The sequence below is a fragment of the Notolabrus celidotus genome, chromosome 19 (assembly GCF_009762535.1).
Source record: "Notolabrus celidotus isolate fNotCel1 chromosome 19, fNotCel1.pri, whole genome shotgun sequence".
Lineage (NCBI taxonomy): Eukaryota > Metazoa > Chordata > Actinopteri > Labriformes > Labridae > Notolabrus > Notolabrus celidotus.
Genome location: NC_048290.1, coordinates 19021949 through 19038934, shown reverse-complemented (window position 1 = coordinate 19038934; position 16986 = coordinate 19021949). Strand labels below are relative to the sequence as shown.

Below are 16986 nucleotides of genomic sequence, written 5' to 3'. Positions count from 1 at the left end.
ACCTAACCCAGGTTCCCACCTTTCGGGCGTAGCCAGCTGTAGCGCCTTCAACAGCAGGCCCCCCTTTTGCTCTCCTCCTTAAGGGAGTTAGCCTATGTTGCAGCTTATACTGGTTTTCTTTTTCAATTAAACTAGGACGAGTGGGTTTGAGTGACTGCAAAAGTAAATTTAGAGTAGCCAAAATGCAGGACTTTGTTATAACAGGTGTCTGCTTACCTCTTTTTTTGTGGTAGCTACCCTGGTTTTGCCGTCACTCGTCTCACGTGCCCGTTGTGTAGTAAATTTCAGTCTGCACTTCTCACTCCTCCTTCTCCATCACGTCGGGGTCACCAATTGTTGGAGGACCTCTCTGAATGCCTGGTCCTCGCGTGTTCGTTTGATGAAGAAAATAGGAGGAGGTATTGAAGTTTCAAAAATCAGCTTTATTCTAAACACCAGTAGAAATTGCAAAGTGTACAGAGCTCTGGGTCCGACTATCGTGTCCCTGATCAACAACAGTGCTGTTCAGTTCGCGAAGTCTGAACTGACTACTTTTTCCCTGACCCAGTATTTATTAACACATAGGATGAATTTGAATTGTGCATAATTTGAGGGCGTTGCCTCCCCCTCATTGGCCCGAGGTGGTCCACGTCGTCCTCGTTCTGACTCCCATCATACTCCTCAAGGCCTGAGAAGTTGTCCTGAAACGTGAAAGTTAGCGCACACACATTCCTGTCTACCCTCAAGGATAACGTTCTCTCATCATTCACCAATGCACATCAGCTACGTGTGGTCTGCCACCTGCCCCCCTTAATTCCTGGGATACTGAACCTATGTCTGCTGATGCATGGAATTCTCCCAAGGCCCTGGTTCCTGTTTTTGGCTACATTACGTCTTACTTTTGATATGTCGTTGTGACTACGACCTTCAGGTCCTTCTTGTTGTTATGGTTTTCCGCTATCAGACATGCAGTCATGGCGTTCTTTGGTTCTCAGTACTTTTCCACTCTCTCAGATGTTCAGGGTGACAGAGGCCTCAATACTGTACAGGTCTCAGTTCTCCGTGGTGCCAAGCTGCATGGTTTCAGTACACACTATATTTGTATCTAAACACTCGTGATGATTAGTATATTTGGCTATATGAGTAAAATTAATATGATATAATATGATTAAGTAAATGAATGTGATTGAGTAAATAGTGCCAATTGTGAGTATGTAAGAGTGAGGTGTGGAGTCCCATATCCACAGTAGTCACAAAGAATGACACATTTCTAACAAAAATAAATATCAATAAATATTGTCTTATTGCAGGAAGGTTCAGGGAACTGGATCCTTCTGGATGCTGAGGTCCTGATGAAAGCAGATGAGATATACGGCACAAAGAACCCAACACCTCATCGAGTCCTGCTGGATACTCGCTTTGAGCTGCCTTTTGGTGAGATTTTAGAACTGCCGTCTACTTCCTGCCTGTTGCTTTTTATTTCACCTGCATGCTTAGCCTTCAGAATATCGCAAAGTAACAATGAGCAAACCACACCACTAAAATTCTATATGCTTATGTATAACATCTCAATGCTGCCAGCTTACATTTATGCTCAGGCTGCACTGGGTGCCTTCAAGACAGAGAGGGTACATTTGTGATTCTGGTTACCTGAGGTTGAATCAAATCTTGATCCAGTGACTTACTCAAAGGCCAACCATGGATCCAGATGAAATGTCACCAGGCACTCGTCCAGGACAAACTATCCACCCTGGGGCTCATAGTCTTTTACAATAATACTATACAAATGCAAAATGCAAGTACTATGAAAAGAGCACGGGGTCAGATTTCTTCTTCTTTATTAACATTTGATCATAAATAACATAGTATTACTCTCCTGCATAATGTGAAAAAGAACATTTTGATTTCACAGCTTGCAGCTACAACAAAGGTCCCTTGACTATAAATCTCAGATGTATCTGGTTCAACTGGAGATGAGGAGTTTCTGCCCTGCTTAATTGGCATTGACTAATGACAGACAGATCTTCTTTTATTCACTTAGGCTCAGTAAATGGAATTTTGTCTTTGCCAGGTTCTTTTATTGTGGCCAACTGGGTTAAAGAACCCGAGTATGACTGAGAGTTCAGCTACTTACTGTATAATGACTGAAATGCAATCATTCACAGGAAAATTGCGTTTACAGTAAATGCATACTGAAAGTTATGCTTCTGTGGCCAATATTCTTGCTTTTCTCCAACAACTCTTGAGAAAAAATATCCAGCTTTTGCTAACTTTGTCTGTTTGCTGCTTAAGTCTAGCAAGACAGTGTGCACTGGATCCATCAGAGGTATTTCACTAACAACTGTTGCAAGCTGTTGGACAAATATTTGATAGCTTAATTTGTCATCTTGCTAATACTAATATAAAATTAGCACGGTGGGAATAGCTTTAATGCCCTCTGGAGTGTTGGTCACTACCACCACAGCATTTCAATTCTTTAAATTAGCAAGTATATTTGATTGAAATGACAAATTGAGGATTTCAGGTTAAAGGTCCTATTGATAACTAGCAGGATGACTTGACTGATGCAGCAATTTCATTCAAATGTATAATCTCAAAGATACAGTTGAATTTTCCCATTTTCCCTCTTCAGTGTTACCTGCCGTATCTGTTTCGCCAGCACAGCTCACAAGGCTCAAGCCTTGGGATCACAAGGCATGTGAGTTAAAGCAGGGTGTCTGTCAACTGAGTGGGAGAGATCCTATTTCTCTGTTTTAAGAGGAAACCTTTTAAGATTGCAGGAGGCCATCATGACTATCTGTGCCACCAGAGCCATTTATTAAAGCTGTGGGTTGGTTGTCTTTGAAGCCCTGGCCTTTGTGTGTGTGGCCTTTAATGTGCATCTGTCAGCAGAGCGGTGCAAATCCCCCTCAGCAGTGGAAGGGTTGAGAGTACCTCAGATCTGTATTTTAATGTTCTGCATCTTTGTACTTTTATATCCTTGTTCCGGAAATAGAAGGGAATGGGATCTATGTTTGGTCCCTGAACAGTTTGTGGCCACTTGTCTGCTCACTATTTTCATTTCCTGGTTTCTGAGGCTTATGAGAAATTAAACAGGCATAAAAGAGTAATGATAACATCTTGGTATGTGATGTTACAGAAGGAGCAGGATGATCCTTCATACACAGGTTCACATGTATGTTTTTTATGTCCTAGACATCCCAGATGATGAGGCACAGTACTGGACTGGAAAGCTGGAGCGCATAAATACCATGAGAATCCATGATGAGGTAAAGGACCATTTAGCAAATCTTGCTACTTTCATTCTTACCAAGGTTTAAAAGTACATAAGCATACTGTAATGATAAACATACTGTATGCCATGGTGTTTTTTATTTTCGTTTCATAAGAACAGTTTTTGAAGTTAACGTTTTTGCTCTTTGTTTGTAAAAATTAGTTATGCTACTGTTTTTGCCTGTTGTCAGTTTTTTTTTTATTGTAATGTGTTATGTAATAACAGCATTATTATGACAAAACAAAACATACTTAATACCTGTGTTTTTTCTCCCTCCTTTCATTGTAGTACCCTCTTCAGGATGACGTTCAGGATCGCCCACTCCCATTTGCACCCTCCCAGTGCTGTGAGTGTTCTTGTCTGTACTACTCTCCTCCTCTAGGTGGAGGCAGTTCTCCACTTTTGCAGCTCCAAGGCTTTACTTCTATTGCTTCCTTTCACTTCATCGATCCCTTTGTACTATCTAATGTAGTAACAGTCGAATCCTTTTTGTCAGAGTTGAAAATGAATATTATACTTTTTAAATCCAGTCTTTTCCTATTTTTGACAAACTGAACTCATGTTTTTCATTCTTGCTGTTGAGACAGTGTAAGTTTCTTTTCGACTCTGAAACCCACCAATGACCATACATCCCCCCCACTATTCAAGCAAAAAGGGACACTTTTTATTTTCACAACCCCTACATCCTCTGTCTGTACATCTCACATGTAACATCTGCACTTTTACCAGGCAGCTATTTCGGATGGGCTGACCAACTGAGTATGTAAAACCCACTTTAATCAAATCCTCCCTCTGACCAATCCTCTGTTCCCCTTGCATGTCCTAAAGCCCAATATTTCCAGTAATAACTAACCTATAAGGATCCCATACATTTTATCCTCATTGCCTCACTCTGATACTTGATTTCCCTGACGCCTTCCTTATATCCCATTTGATCTTTCGACTACAGTCCTTCTCTTGCTGTTTCCTGTTTGCGTTGCTCTGTGCTGACAGCAGTATTTTCATAACCAATGTATACTTCATAAATTATTTGTTTCTTAGTCAAAGAGTCAGGATGAGTTATTAAAAGCTCTTATATTAGCCCTCATGTTATTTTTTTATTTCTACCCCCGAAGTCCAAACGAACTATTTCAAAAAGACTTTGTTGGAATTCCCCAAAAATATTGAAATAAAAAAATAGAACATAGGTATGTTTCAAAAGCTTACTAAACAATAGTATACCTTATCATCTTGAAGTTTTTAAAGTGCAGTTGCTTCCATAAATTAATGGATGTCAATTCTGCCAAACTATATCTATATACTTCACCTTAAATTTGCCTCCCAATTTACACAAAGATATATCCACTGAATCAGTTTATCTTGATCTTCTTTCATTTTGGAGGAGGCTTGCACATATCAGGAACAGTTAAGTTCTTTAAAAGTGCATGCCCTGGACCCCATTCAACCTCCCTGACCTAGAATCCCCCAGACTATCTTTTATTTTTTATTTGTTCATTTGTTTTTTCTTCAGTTCTTAACAGTAACGTCCATATAGAAAAAAAAAAATCTAGCTAGGAAGCATCTAAATAAAAATCTAAATAGGACACTTTGGGTCAGGGATAAGCAAAATATCTTCAAACACTTGTTGTCTCCACACCAATGTTCTCACAGATTGATTTATTCAACTCATCATTTTGCCTGTTGCAGCTCTGGATGACCAGGACAGCGCTGTAGATGACCGGGATAGCGACTACCGTAGTGAGACAAGTAATAGCCTGCCTCCTCGTTACCACACAACGGCTCAACCCAACTCCTCAATGCACCAGTATCCCATGGGGCCGAGGCAGCAGCACCACCCAGACTCCTGCACAGACTCTGTCCACAGTTTGGACCTGGACTACAGGGACCAAAGAGGAAACAGGTAGACAGAGTATCCACAAAGTTATCTACTTACTAATCGACTCACGCCCAGTAACTGTAGTTAGATTTCTCACTTTGTCACATTGTCACACAAACATACTCTAAAAGCATTGTATTTGAAATGAAATCAAACATATGCTTTATCAATGCAAAGAACAAAATCAATGATGACCAAAGTTTCAGTAAGCTTTGATTTTAAACTTGAGCCGATTACATCACTCAGTTTTCAGCTTAAGCTTTAAAAGGTACAACAGTTGAGTGTAATACAATGCAGCACGAAACACTTGTCCATCCAACGTTTGTTAACCTTGCCTATGCATACAAGAGGGTCAAATGGTTAAAAATGTTTCTGCATGTGTACTGACTTCTAGGAAGTAAATAAATAAACAGGTAAGTGGGACATACTGCATTTAAAATACCACTGCTATAGAAATGATAATATATTGATATTGTTAAGCATTTTGAAGTCCAGATTTGCCTGTGATCTTGATAATTTAACTTAAGGGAAAAACAAGATTCCAGATAAAAGAACTTGTTGTTCATGCTTCTTCTTGTCTTCAAAGAGGGTTGTGGCAGATAGAGTTCCTGATAGATTGAAATGCTCTCAACTGGATTTAGCCTTACCACTGAGGAAATCCCTCTGTCACACACAGAGGGAGTAGATCAGTGACAAAACACATGTAGTTCTTCAGTGATTAAAATATTGTTCTCTACACACCATATGGTGGTGATTTAGCATGCACGTCTAATGAACACTGTTGCTGGTTGAGAGTTGAAGTGCTGATAAGGATGACTGTCACTGTTGGGGTTGAGAAATATAGAATTCACAAAGGCATACAAACATATAGGCAGATGTATTTCAACAGTTGCTTATGCATTTATTAATTACCCGTGCACATTTAACATTTATCATAATGCTTAACTTGTGTTTTCATGTTTTCTTCTTGTTTGTTTGCTTCTTTTTTCTGTCCCTGCATCCTTTACCATTCCCTTTTTACATCTGTTTTTTACCCACATAAGATCATTAAACCAAAAAGGAAGAGTAAGAATTATACCCGTAGATTCTGGCATGGGGGTTGAAGATTGGGAAAACAAGTACAAACGGCAGGGCAAGCCTCAGCTGAGTGACTTCTTAGACGATGAGGAAGACAATGTTATCCTTCGAATGGGAAGACCCATTCCTGAGCCACCACGCAACCATCAAAATGCCCAACGTAGTGGCTTTCTGCCTGCCACATACCCTGAAGGTTATGACACTATTGATCGGCGGCGTAAGAAAAAGATAAGGGACCCTGGAGGGTTGGCCAGTGCAGAGACGGACAAAATGAGAGCAGAGGCTTTTCCTTCTGACCTTGCGCTGCTCCGTGACAAGAGAGGGGAGCTGTTCATGCGACAAGTTGCAGAGATGCAGGAAGAAGAGGAGCGTCTGACAACATGCCTCAAACCATACAAGAATGGACTTCTCTACAAGACAAGGATGTGGGCCAAGACTGAGCTGGACACCACTTTGGAAAATTATGTGGCATACAAAAAAGAGCAAGATGCTAGAATGAGGTCAAGATTCGACTTTGATGTAGAGAGTTCTGAGGATTTAGACTACTCTATAGGAGCTAAAGAAGATATTGATGACATTGCCTTTAAACCTATACATTTTCACCCAGAGAATGCAAGAAATTACAAAGACAATTATTCATTTTCTTATGAAGGTCACATGGAAAATGCTCAAGGTCTTCGAGAGAAGAAGTGCGGGAAAGCTAAGATTGGAGGTTGGGCTCCAGAGGCAATGCTATCTCCTGTAGAAGAACCCAGTGATGAATATGTTGATCCTATGGATGAGCTCCAGTGTCTTGTTGAAACAGTTTCTGAGTACCTTGCTGAAAAAGAGGAGGAAATTAGTAAATATGGCTCCCTTCCTAAATCAAGCAAATCTAGGCTATCATCTCAGGGTAGCATTAGAACTGATTCTTTTGGAGAGGACCAAAATAGCCCAAAAGATCAAAGCGGAGAACCCCAATCGCACACTCCACCCGACCAGAATGTTTCAGTAAAGAATGCCATGAGCTCATTATTCTCTTCTCTCTCCAATAAAGTTGGAGGAGGCCCAAAACAACCCGCCACATGTCCACAAACACCATCTGCACAACCAGCACAATCTGGACTAACTAAACTGTTGTCCTTCATTCCCAAATCAAATAGCACAGCCCCTGTAGCTGTTGTATCTCCAGTAGAAAGTTCCCCTGAAAAGTCATTCAGTGCTTTGCCTTATCAGATGCCAAGTGATGCCAAGACACAAGGTCATCATCAAGAAGCTAAAGCCCCCACAAGAAGTCATCTGCAGACAAGTACAAAAGAATACGTACCTGAATTTGTAACCAAAGGTCAAAGTTCCCAAGGAAACTCAGTCTTGGGAAAATTGAATCCTTTGAAGCTTTTTTCTACCGGAGATAATGGGACTTCAGCTGAGTACAAACCAGTAACAGACTCCACATGTTCTCAAGGTCCTACACAGTGGGACGAGAAATGTGTGCCTCAAAATAAACAGTTGATAGAAGCAGATGAGCATAGGACATCAGATAAGCTAAGATTTCCATTGCAAGAGAAATATTTGGGACAGAAACCCGATGCAAATGTAAATGGAAGACGAAACCCTACCAATTACAAACAAGAAACCATGCCTATTCAGGGGCCAGCAAGGACAACAAGCCAGACACAACCATCTAATCCTAGATTCTTCAGTTCTTTAAGTTCATTGATCAATCCTGCTGTCCCTGTTTCACCTCAGCGATCTCCACCTATGGCAGTTTATCCAGTGTTCAGATCAACTGATGAACCCCGACTGGTGAAACCATCTGAGGACTCCTCATTGAGTAGTAGATTTAAACTACCTTTCCACTCTTCCGAAAATATCTCCACTCAGCAACATCCAGGAGCAATGATCCCACAAAATATTGGCCAATCACATCTCAGTTCAACTTCTTCAACCGCCTCTACCCCTGCAGTGCCACAGGAACACTCGGAGAGAGGATGGTTTTCCAGCATATTTAACCCTACCCCTGTTCCCAGTGGTTCAAATCCGAATTTAACCAGTCCCCAGCAATCACAAAACTGCCAAGTGCCATCTGGCTCGCAAGCACAACATGCAGCAAATCAGAAACCAACAGTAGCCCATCATGGAATGCAGCCTCAAGCTTCGAATCAGCCTGGACCACAAAGTTTTTTTACAGGCATTTTTAAAGGAAACTCAACTGAAGACATCTCTAATCAACCCAAACAAGGAGGACTGCTATCTGGACTTCTGAAATTTGGCTCTGCCAGTGACCTGTCTGGCAATCCGCCACAACAACAACCGTCTCATAGCAATCAATCACAGAGGAGCAGCCCCTCACAGTTCCCTAATCACCCTTCCCCACACCAAAATTCGCCAGCTTCATTAATGGGGGGCCTATTAAAGTTTTCTTCAACGGAAAACATACCAAGTAACACGCAGCCTGGTGAAGCTGAAAAGCTAAGAAACATCCCTGGTAATTACTCCAGTCAGCAGCAGACTTCTGATGAAACTCAGCAAACACAGCCTCAGAGGAAGGGGCTGTTGTCAGGCTTACTAAAGTTTACATCATCTGAGAATATTTCAAGTACACAAACGGGTGAGCACCAACGAAATACCTTAACAGATTTAAACCAACAGAATACTCCAAACCAAGTGCCTCACCTTAGAAACACAGCTTTAAGGCAGCAAGTAGTCCAACAGGAGACATGTAAACCAGGCTTTATCCGTCAACAAACAATTCCACTTCAGCGACCACCACCCCAGAAAGGCAGTCTTTTATCTGGTCTTTTTAAATTTGCTTCGGCAGACAACGTAAGCACACAACAGCAGCCAACATCTCAATGGCAAGCAGTTACCCCAAGTAAATCAAGCTATGAGCAAACAAGTGCAAGAACCAACCCAACATCCCTCCAAAATGAACCACAAAAAAGCTCAACACAGAGAACAAGTCATGGTCCACTTTCTGGTTTATTCAAGTCTTCCTCAGAAAACATAGCTCAACAACAACAGCCCATAAACATCCACGAGTCACATCAAATCAAAGAGCAAAGCTGCCAGAATAATGAAACACAGCCAGAGACGGCAAGTGCTGGAGTTCTCTCGGGATTGTTTGGAAAGTTAACAAAATCGTCTGAAAACATTGACACGAACTACCGGACACCAACAGGGGAAATACTTCAACAGAAAGCCAAAAATACATTCACAACCAAGTCCCCATTGCAAACACAGCTACACACTAGTGCAACCCAACAATCCTCCCATGAACAAGTCGTAACAGAGAGAAGAAGTCCACAAACCGCCCAACAAGGGTTTTTATCACAACTGTTCAGTAAAAATGCTACGGAGCATCCTTCCACTCGCCAACAGGGCCAATTTCCAGATCAGAATACAGAACAAGAAAGGTCTTCAACTAACTTCAGAGAGTTACCTTCTGGCACATTGAACCTTGAGAGGAATAGCTGTCAAAGAAATCTTCCAGTTTCTCTCAATCCAGCACAAAGCAGACATGCTTTAATCACTGCACCTGCTCCAATTGATACTGAGAGTTTAGACTTGAGAACATCAGCCACTTTTGAAAGATCTCTTCAAAATCAGGCATCATACTCAATTAGCACAGGCAATTTATCTCAGTTGCATTATTGTAGCTCACTTGAGTCAGTTCGCCCAATGGCTTATAGTACAGGAAATATTAATTCGCATTTACAAAACAATTTAATGAGCACACAGCCTTCTATTGGCAGAAGCAGTTCCTCTTTGTGTGGAGCTACAAGGCAAGATCCTTACCAAGGTCAGTTTTCCCCTTACAGAACAAGTCCCTCTTATGATGAAAACCAGTGGATCCGTGAAAGTGCTCTCTGGCAGCAGTTTCAGAATGAATCACTAAATTGTCAGTTCCAAGGAGGGGATCAAGTGTACAGGAAGAGCGATGAAGGTGGATTGTTACAGGCTTCTGGTCTTTGCTACAGCTCTTCAAATATTTATCAGCCATTCAACTCCTCTACACCATGGCAGAATGCCGTTTGTCACCAAGAGCAAACCGGACCATATCAGTTAGATGGACCAAGAAATGTTGATCCGTATCCCAAGAGGAAATTGTGGAACAGCTATGAAGATTTGGGAAACACAGAATATATACCTAATGAAGAGGGTGTGTTGAATCTGACCACTAAACAGACGAATGCCAAGTTTGGGAAATGGCACTCATTTAATGATGGTAGTACTTACAGTTTGAATGGGGTGTCTTATCATGAAGGCTATTATGAGGAGACTGCACCAAGCTTATCTTATTCAGCTAACTGGCAGCATGGCATGGAAAACGCAGCACGACAACATTTTCATACTGATGGCATGATTCATCAGAGTCAGTTCAGCTCAAATAGACCAGTAGATTCAAACGGTGCTCTGGGTGCCAAAACTGAGATGGAAGACTCCCTGTACCTTGAAGACATAGAATGGTATCAGCAGTGGCTTGCACTTTTGGAGCAAGGAATGTGGTGGCCAGCAGAAGATGGTGACTGTGGCTACTTTGTTTACACTGATCATGAGTACATTTATGCATTGCTTACAGATGCAGCAGGGGAATTTGTGTATGCATGTACCCCTGAAGGCGAGTCCGGGGATAATTCCAAACAATTAGGTAGTTTCCCCAGTGCTTGGCTGGAAAATGAAATGGTTTGTGTCTGCGGTTTCAAAATTCCCCTTTACAATGAAGATGAGCTTCTGTGGTTACCTGGTCAAGAGCACAGTGATTCTCAACTTCTAAATGCTCCCCTAGATTTGTCTGCTGCCTATAGGAAAGGAAATCAGATCATGAATTTAAATCTTGAACAGTTCTCAGAAATGTTTGAAAATTCATTTCTGTCACAAGGGCAAACTGATTTTACATCTTATAGGATAAACAAAGTCAGGATGGATCCAAGACATCCAAGTTACGTCCGTCAAGACCAATATGAAGATGTTATTGACCTTTCCTGTCATAGTAGGGACCACATTGGCCCTTATTGGAACAACCAAGAAATTAAGACATTTCTTGCTCAAAAGGTTGCTGTTTCCTTGAACACTACCCCTACGTCAAATTTAAATCAGCAGTTACTCAACAATTGCTACCAACCTAGTCAACGGCGACGTTCGTCTTCTGGGGTTACAGTGAAACATGTAGACGATGTATTAGAGGAAGAATGGAGGAAGAGAGTGTCTCCTGGAGAAGAAATACCTAATCGTCAAGTAAAAAAGATTTCTTCCCTCATATCTTCGTTTGTGGGCAAAGCACCACAGACAGAATTAAACAAAACTAGCATATCAACTGGTCAAGCTCCTGACAAGAATTCCAAAAACATTCTATCATCAGGTTTTCAAAGTCTGAAGTCAAAGATCATCAAAGAAGACTCTACTGCTGCAGTGACCCAGCCAGAAACGGTTAAAGCACAAATGCAAAGGCCTGTTACGACACAAGGGAGAATTTTGCCATCGGTTCCAACGTCTGCTCAAGTGACTCAACCTTCATCACAATCACATACAACTTCACAGAAACCAAGACTTTCACGTCAGACTACCATGGCACAACAAGCTGCCCCACCACAACAGCCAAGTGTTGCAGTGCCTTTAGGATCAAAAGAGCCTCTTGTTAAACCTGCCCCCCCTGGACAACTTAAACCTGATAAACCACCAGAAACACCAGTAGAGAAACCACCTGAACAGCCACAGTCAGGCTTCATCAGCTTTCTTAAATCTGCAGTGAAAATAGAAGAACCAAAACCAGATCTACAGAAAGGTTCCCAGACCTCCATTAATCAGGACAGCAAATCTGGGAGCACAGCTTCCTTGCCGGACAGTAGTCCTGCAGATAAAGAGGCTACAGGAGTTTCAAACCTCTTTGGATCAATTAGCAACCTATTCAGCACTGAGACACCGCCATCTCAAAAACAGCAAATTAGACCGAGTGTTACAGAGGGTTCCCTGTCATCTGCATCCAGACCTAAAGGTTTACAAAGACAACAAACGATGCACCAAAGCGGTGCCTCTGGACCTGGGCACGTTCTGCCCCCAGGCAAAAGTGTGTCCCAAGGTTTTCCTCCAAATTCTTCTAAAGGCCCAGGTACAAGTCAAGTAGAAGCTGTGCAACCTACAGAACAAACAAAAGATGAATCAGGAACTAAACCATCTGGTGGGCTGTTTGGGTTTTCAATTGGTGAAATGCTGTCAGGATCAACAGCAGCTGCCCATCCTGGTCCCACATCTCAATCACCTGAACCAGCCACTGCTCCTCAAGAAGAATCTATTGGTAAAAGTATATTGTCTATGTTTGGTGGGCTAAGTCCCCAGCAGGCTACACCTAAAACTGGGCCCTTGCCTCAAGCATCTCCAACCAATACTGCTCCTGAACCTCCTCAACAGGAATCGCTTGGTAAAAGTTTATTTTCAATGTTTGGAGGATCAACTTCTCCACAGCCTCCTCCTCCTCAGACCAAGCAATCTGTTGAAGGGCCACATCAGGGAACTGTTCCTCCTAAAGAGCCTCCCAATACAGGATTTCTTTCCATGTTTAGTGGTCCTAACACCCAACCGTCTGAAACAGGATCACTCTTAGGGGGTATTCTGACAGGGGCATCTAGTTCAACGGAGAGCCCAAGGAAAGGACTGTTGTCAATGTTTAGTGAGCCCAGTCCTCCACAACCTCAGCCACCAGTGTCATCTAAACAAAGTGCAACACAACCACAAAATCAACATCAAGGGAACACTCAGACACAAGCTAGACCACAAGTTCCGCCTCAAGCAAAAGTGCAACAAGCCCCCTCTGTTCTCGGGGGTCTATTTGGTGGCTTGTCTACCTCTAGTGAAAGTCCAAGAAATGCTTTGTTCTCCATGTTTAGTGGCCCTGCTGCTCCTCAAACAACGGGAGCTGGTCAGTGTACCAATGTAACTACTTCTACAGGAGTTTCAGTACCCAAAGAACCTGTGAAGACTATACCCTCTGTGTCACCTCCTTTACCAACCCCAAATTCATCATCTGCTAATGCCAGTGCTACTAAAGAGCCAACTTCTACAGATGCACAAAAAACTCTTTCCCAAGTGTCATCTCTTTCTGATAGCCATGTCCCAGCAGATACAGCAACCTGTGAAATATCAAAAGAGGCTCATAGTACTCAATCATTGGATACTACTGCAGATACTAGCACCACAGCTAAAGACACTGCTATTGCATCCATTCAACCAAAAACAGAATGTGACACTGTGCCAAAGCAAGCAAGTGCAGAAGGCATGTCCCAGGACCCTGCTCCTTCTAAAGAATCAACAGGTTCAGGTTTTCTGTCTATGATCAGTGGATCAGGCTCAGAAATTCCACCCTCACAACCTGGTGTTACTTCAGATATTCCTGGAAAGGGATTGCTTTCATTATTTTCTGGGTCCAGTCCTGTAGGTCCTTCATCTACAGGGCCTGTGCCAGCATCAAGTCCCAGGGACCAACCAGCCAAAGGTTTATTTTCAGTGTTTGGAGGTTCATCCCCTCAACCCTCTTCACAGCCTGGAGGTTCACTATTAGGTTCTGTGTTTGGAGGTTCATCCCCTCAACCCTCGTCACAGCCTGGAGGTTCACTATTAGGTTCAATGTTTGGAGGTCCATCACCTCAAACAACAGCTTCTCAAACAGGAGGCTCATTGCTAGGTGGTTTATTTGGAGGGTCCACTCCTCAGACTGCTCCTCAAACTGCTCCTCAGGTTCACCCCACCAAGGTTGCAGGCTCTGCTCCTCAGACAGCAGGACCTCAGACAGGAACATCCCTACTTGGAGGCTTATTTGGTGGATCTGCCCCCCAGGCTGCTGGACCTCAACCTGGTGGGTCTATTTTGGGAGGGATATTTGGGGGATCAGTTGCTTCAACTGCAGGACCTCAGATAAGTGGATCCTTGGGTGGAATATTTGGTGGGTCTGCCAACCAAACTTCAACATCCCCCAGTAGCTCCATATTGGGAGGTATTTTTGGGGGGACACCCCCTCAGACGACTGCTGTGAAGACTGGTTCATCTCTTGTGGGTGATATATTACATGGAGCCTCTGCTCCAAATCCTCCCTCAACGGCCAATGCAACAGTAACACCAAAATGTAATGATGACAAGACAAGTGCCACTGTTACAAACATGACATCAGTCAAAGATGAACTTCCAAAACAGTGTGATGAAAGCAAAATTGATTCAGCTGAAGCTGTTACTGGGACATCCGTAATTGATACTACTTCTACTAAAAGCAAGGATCAGGCAGAAACACAAAAGCAACCTGGGGATGCAGTTCAGTGTCTTGAGGAAGTTCTACCCAAAAGTGATGGCAGTGTCATAGAAGAAGTTTGTTGCCAAGATGCAGAGAAGCCAGATGTTTCAGCCAGTAAAATTGAGTCTAAAGACCCCAATGTATGTGAAGAAGCACAACCAACTGCAGGACAAGAAATTGTGAAAAGTCAAATGAATCAAGATACAATACTACCTAAGGTTGAAGAGCAAACACCAGTCACACCATCAACAAAAGCTGTAGACCAGGAACAAGAAAAGCCTCCACAGCCAGAGAAATCTGTTGTTGACTCATCAGCAGAAGCACTTACAGGCTTTATGTCCTCCCTTTTCAAACCAACAGCTGCACCTACTGAGGTTCCACAGCAGCAGCAGCAGCAGCAGAAGAGCTCACTTTTTGGACTAGGACTAACAGCACCCCAAGCTTCCACTAATCAGACTGGGCCATTAATATTGGGAGGTATTTTTGGAGGGTCAAACACAGATACAGCAACTCCCCAGACAGGGGGGTCATTACTTGGAGGCTTATTCAAGGGGTCTGCTCCACAGTCTGTTTCTCAAACAACCACCCCCACCACTGGAGGGTCAATATTAGGTGGAATGTTTGGAGGAGGAGGAGGACCCACTGCCAAATCTGCAGGTCCTCAAACTGGTGGATCTATACTAGGTGGGATGTTTGGGGGATCTACAGCAACAGCACAGCCTGGTGGTTCTTTGCTTGGAGGAGTGTTTGGAGGAATCCCTGCTCAAACTGCAGGATCACAAACTGGTGCATCAATACTTGGGGGCATAGGAGGATCGTTGTTTGGGAATATGGGACAACCACCCAAGGCATCAGAGCCAGTGCCAGCTGAGCCCAAGCCAACGCAAGGCACTAATCGGCAGTCCGTGGTTAAGAATGAAAGTGTGCCACCAAAAGCACCTCCACCTCATGTAGAGAATAGCCAGAGTACGACTGTGGATGCCCTATCAGATAACGATCAAATAAAATCTGAAAGCCATGCTCCTGAATCAGAGGTACCTTGTACAGAAATGCCTGCTGTCACTAATGCTTCAATAAATGCTGCTGACCAAACCAAACAAGTAGATAATACTGAAAAAGATAAGACAGTCGTTGAAGGAGAGATTATCCATGAAAAGCCCATAATCATTAAGGGAGAGCCTGAGAGTAAAGAAAGTGACAAATCTGTCCCACCTGATAACGTAGTAGCAGGTACTAATGCAGCTCCTCGAGTAGAGCACTTGCCAAACATCCCCGATACAGCTCAACCTAAGTCTCTATTTGGTTTTATGTCAACACCGAGTGATGCAGGAAAATCTCTTGGATCACTATTTTCACCAACAGTGCCATCAGGTGCTCAAGCAGAGGGAGGCGGTGGTCTATTTTCAGGATTAAAAAGCCTTTCTGGAGGCCTGTTTCAAGAGGACAAGCCTGTTCCTGGAAAACAAGAGCCCCCTACAACTTCATTATTTGGGACCAAAATAACTCTTCCCTGGCAGACAGAGCCACCCAAGCCAGCTGTTCCAGTTATAACATCTCAACCCAAACAAACAAGTCTGCAAATGATGAAAAAAATACTGTACAAAATGTTGCAGCATCTGATGCCCAAAAAGTTGAATCGGTAGGTTCCAGTGATGGTAAAACAACCCCCCAGATTTGCGTTTTCACTCCTGAAGTAGATCCTTCAGCATCCCTGGCCCCAAAGGAGGAGGAAAGCCTTATAGAAACATACCCCCCTGCAGGTCCTACCTCTGGAGTGCAGCTGGACAACCAGGTCAAGAAGGATCTATTGAATGCAAAAAGGCTAGTAGAAGCATAATAAATGGCAACCCCCTTCACCATTTATGATGCATTGACATCTTGGAAAAATTGTATTCCCTGTCCAGCTCCGCAAACTTTTCCCACTAGTTTTATATGGTATTTAGCTGAATATATGTCTGTCTGTGTGGGTGTGTGTATTCTTTGATGCTAGTAGGTTGTGTGTAGTATCTGTCTAATTTTCCATGACATTTCAAACAGAATTCCAGGACAAATTTTGCATGTTTATAAAACCATGGGCACTTTACAAAAAAATTATTGAGCCCTACTGTAGCTATTAAATGGATTGGATTGGATTTCTTCTGCTATCTTTTGATAGTTGGAAACAGGTCTGTGCTTTGCCTGAATGTAATACTCAAGGGGTTGTGGTCCCCACAGCTCTGCTCTTAGTAAAGGGCTTTAATATCCTCTGTAAATGTAGAGGTTTATGTAAGTGTTTGACCAAAAATTGTAAAATACAAAGATCAAATATATTATTAAAAGTGTCTGGACTTTATAGATAATGCAAAGTTTGTTTAAGCATGGAATTCTGATTCATGTTGTGCAATGTGTTTTCATGATGAAAAATATTGAACATTATTTTTTCATCTGTTGGATTTAATTTAGAAATATCCTCACTATTTAAAAACAAGATTTGAATACTTAACATTTTGTTCTTGAAAATGAAATTCAATTTGAGATGGAAAT

At 42.5% G+C, this 16986-nt stretch overlaps 1 protein-coding gene across 1 annotated transcript in view; it reads left to right on the top strand.

Moving 5' to 3' along the window:
* Positions 1-16986, top strand: part of LOC117830756 (protein unc-13 homolog B-like) — a 79885-nt gene that overhangs the window by 30805 nt on the left and 32094 nt on the right. Inside the window, exons 5-9 of the mRNA XM_034709024.1 lie at positions 1290-1413; positions 2612-2677; positions 3175-3248; positions 3542-3599; positions 4940-5153. Coding sequence (XP_034564915.1) covers positions 1290-1413; positions 2612-2677; positions 3175-3248; positions 3542-3599; positions 4940-5153 — 536 coding nt within the window. The remainder of the gene's footprint in view (positions 1-1289; positions 1414-2611; positions 2678-3174; positions 3249-3541; positions 3600-4939; positions 5154-16986) is intronic.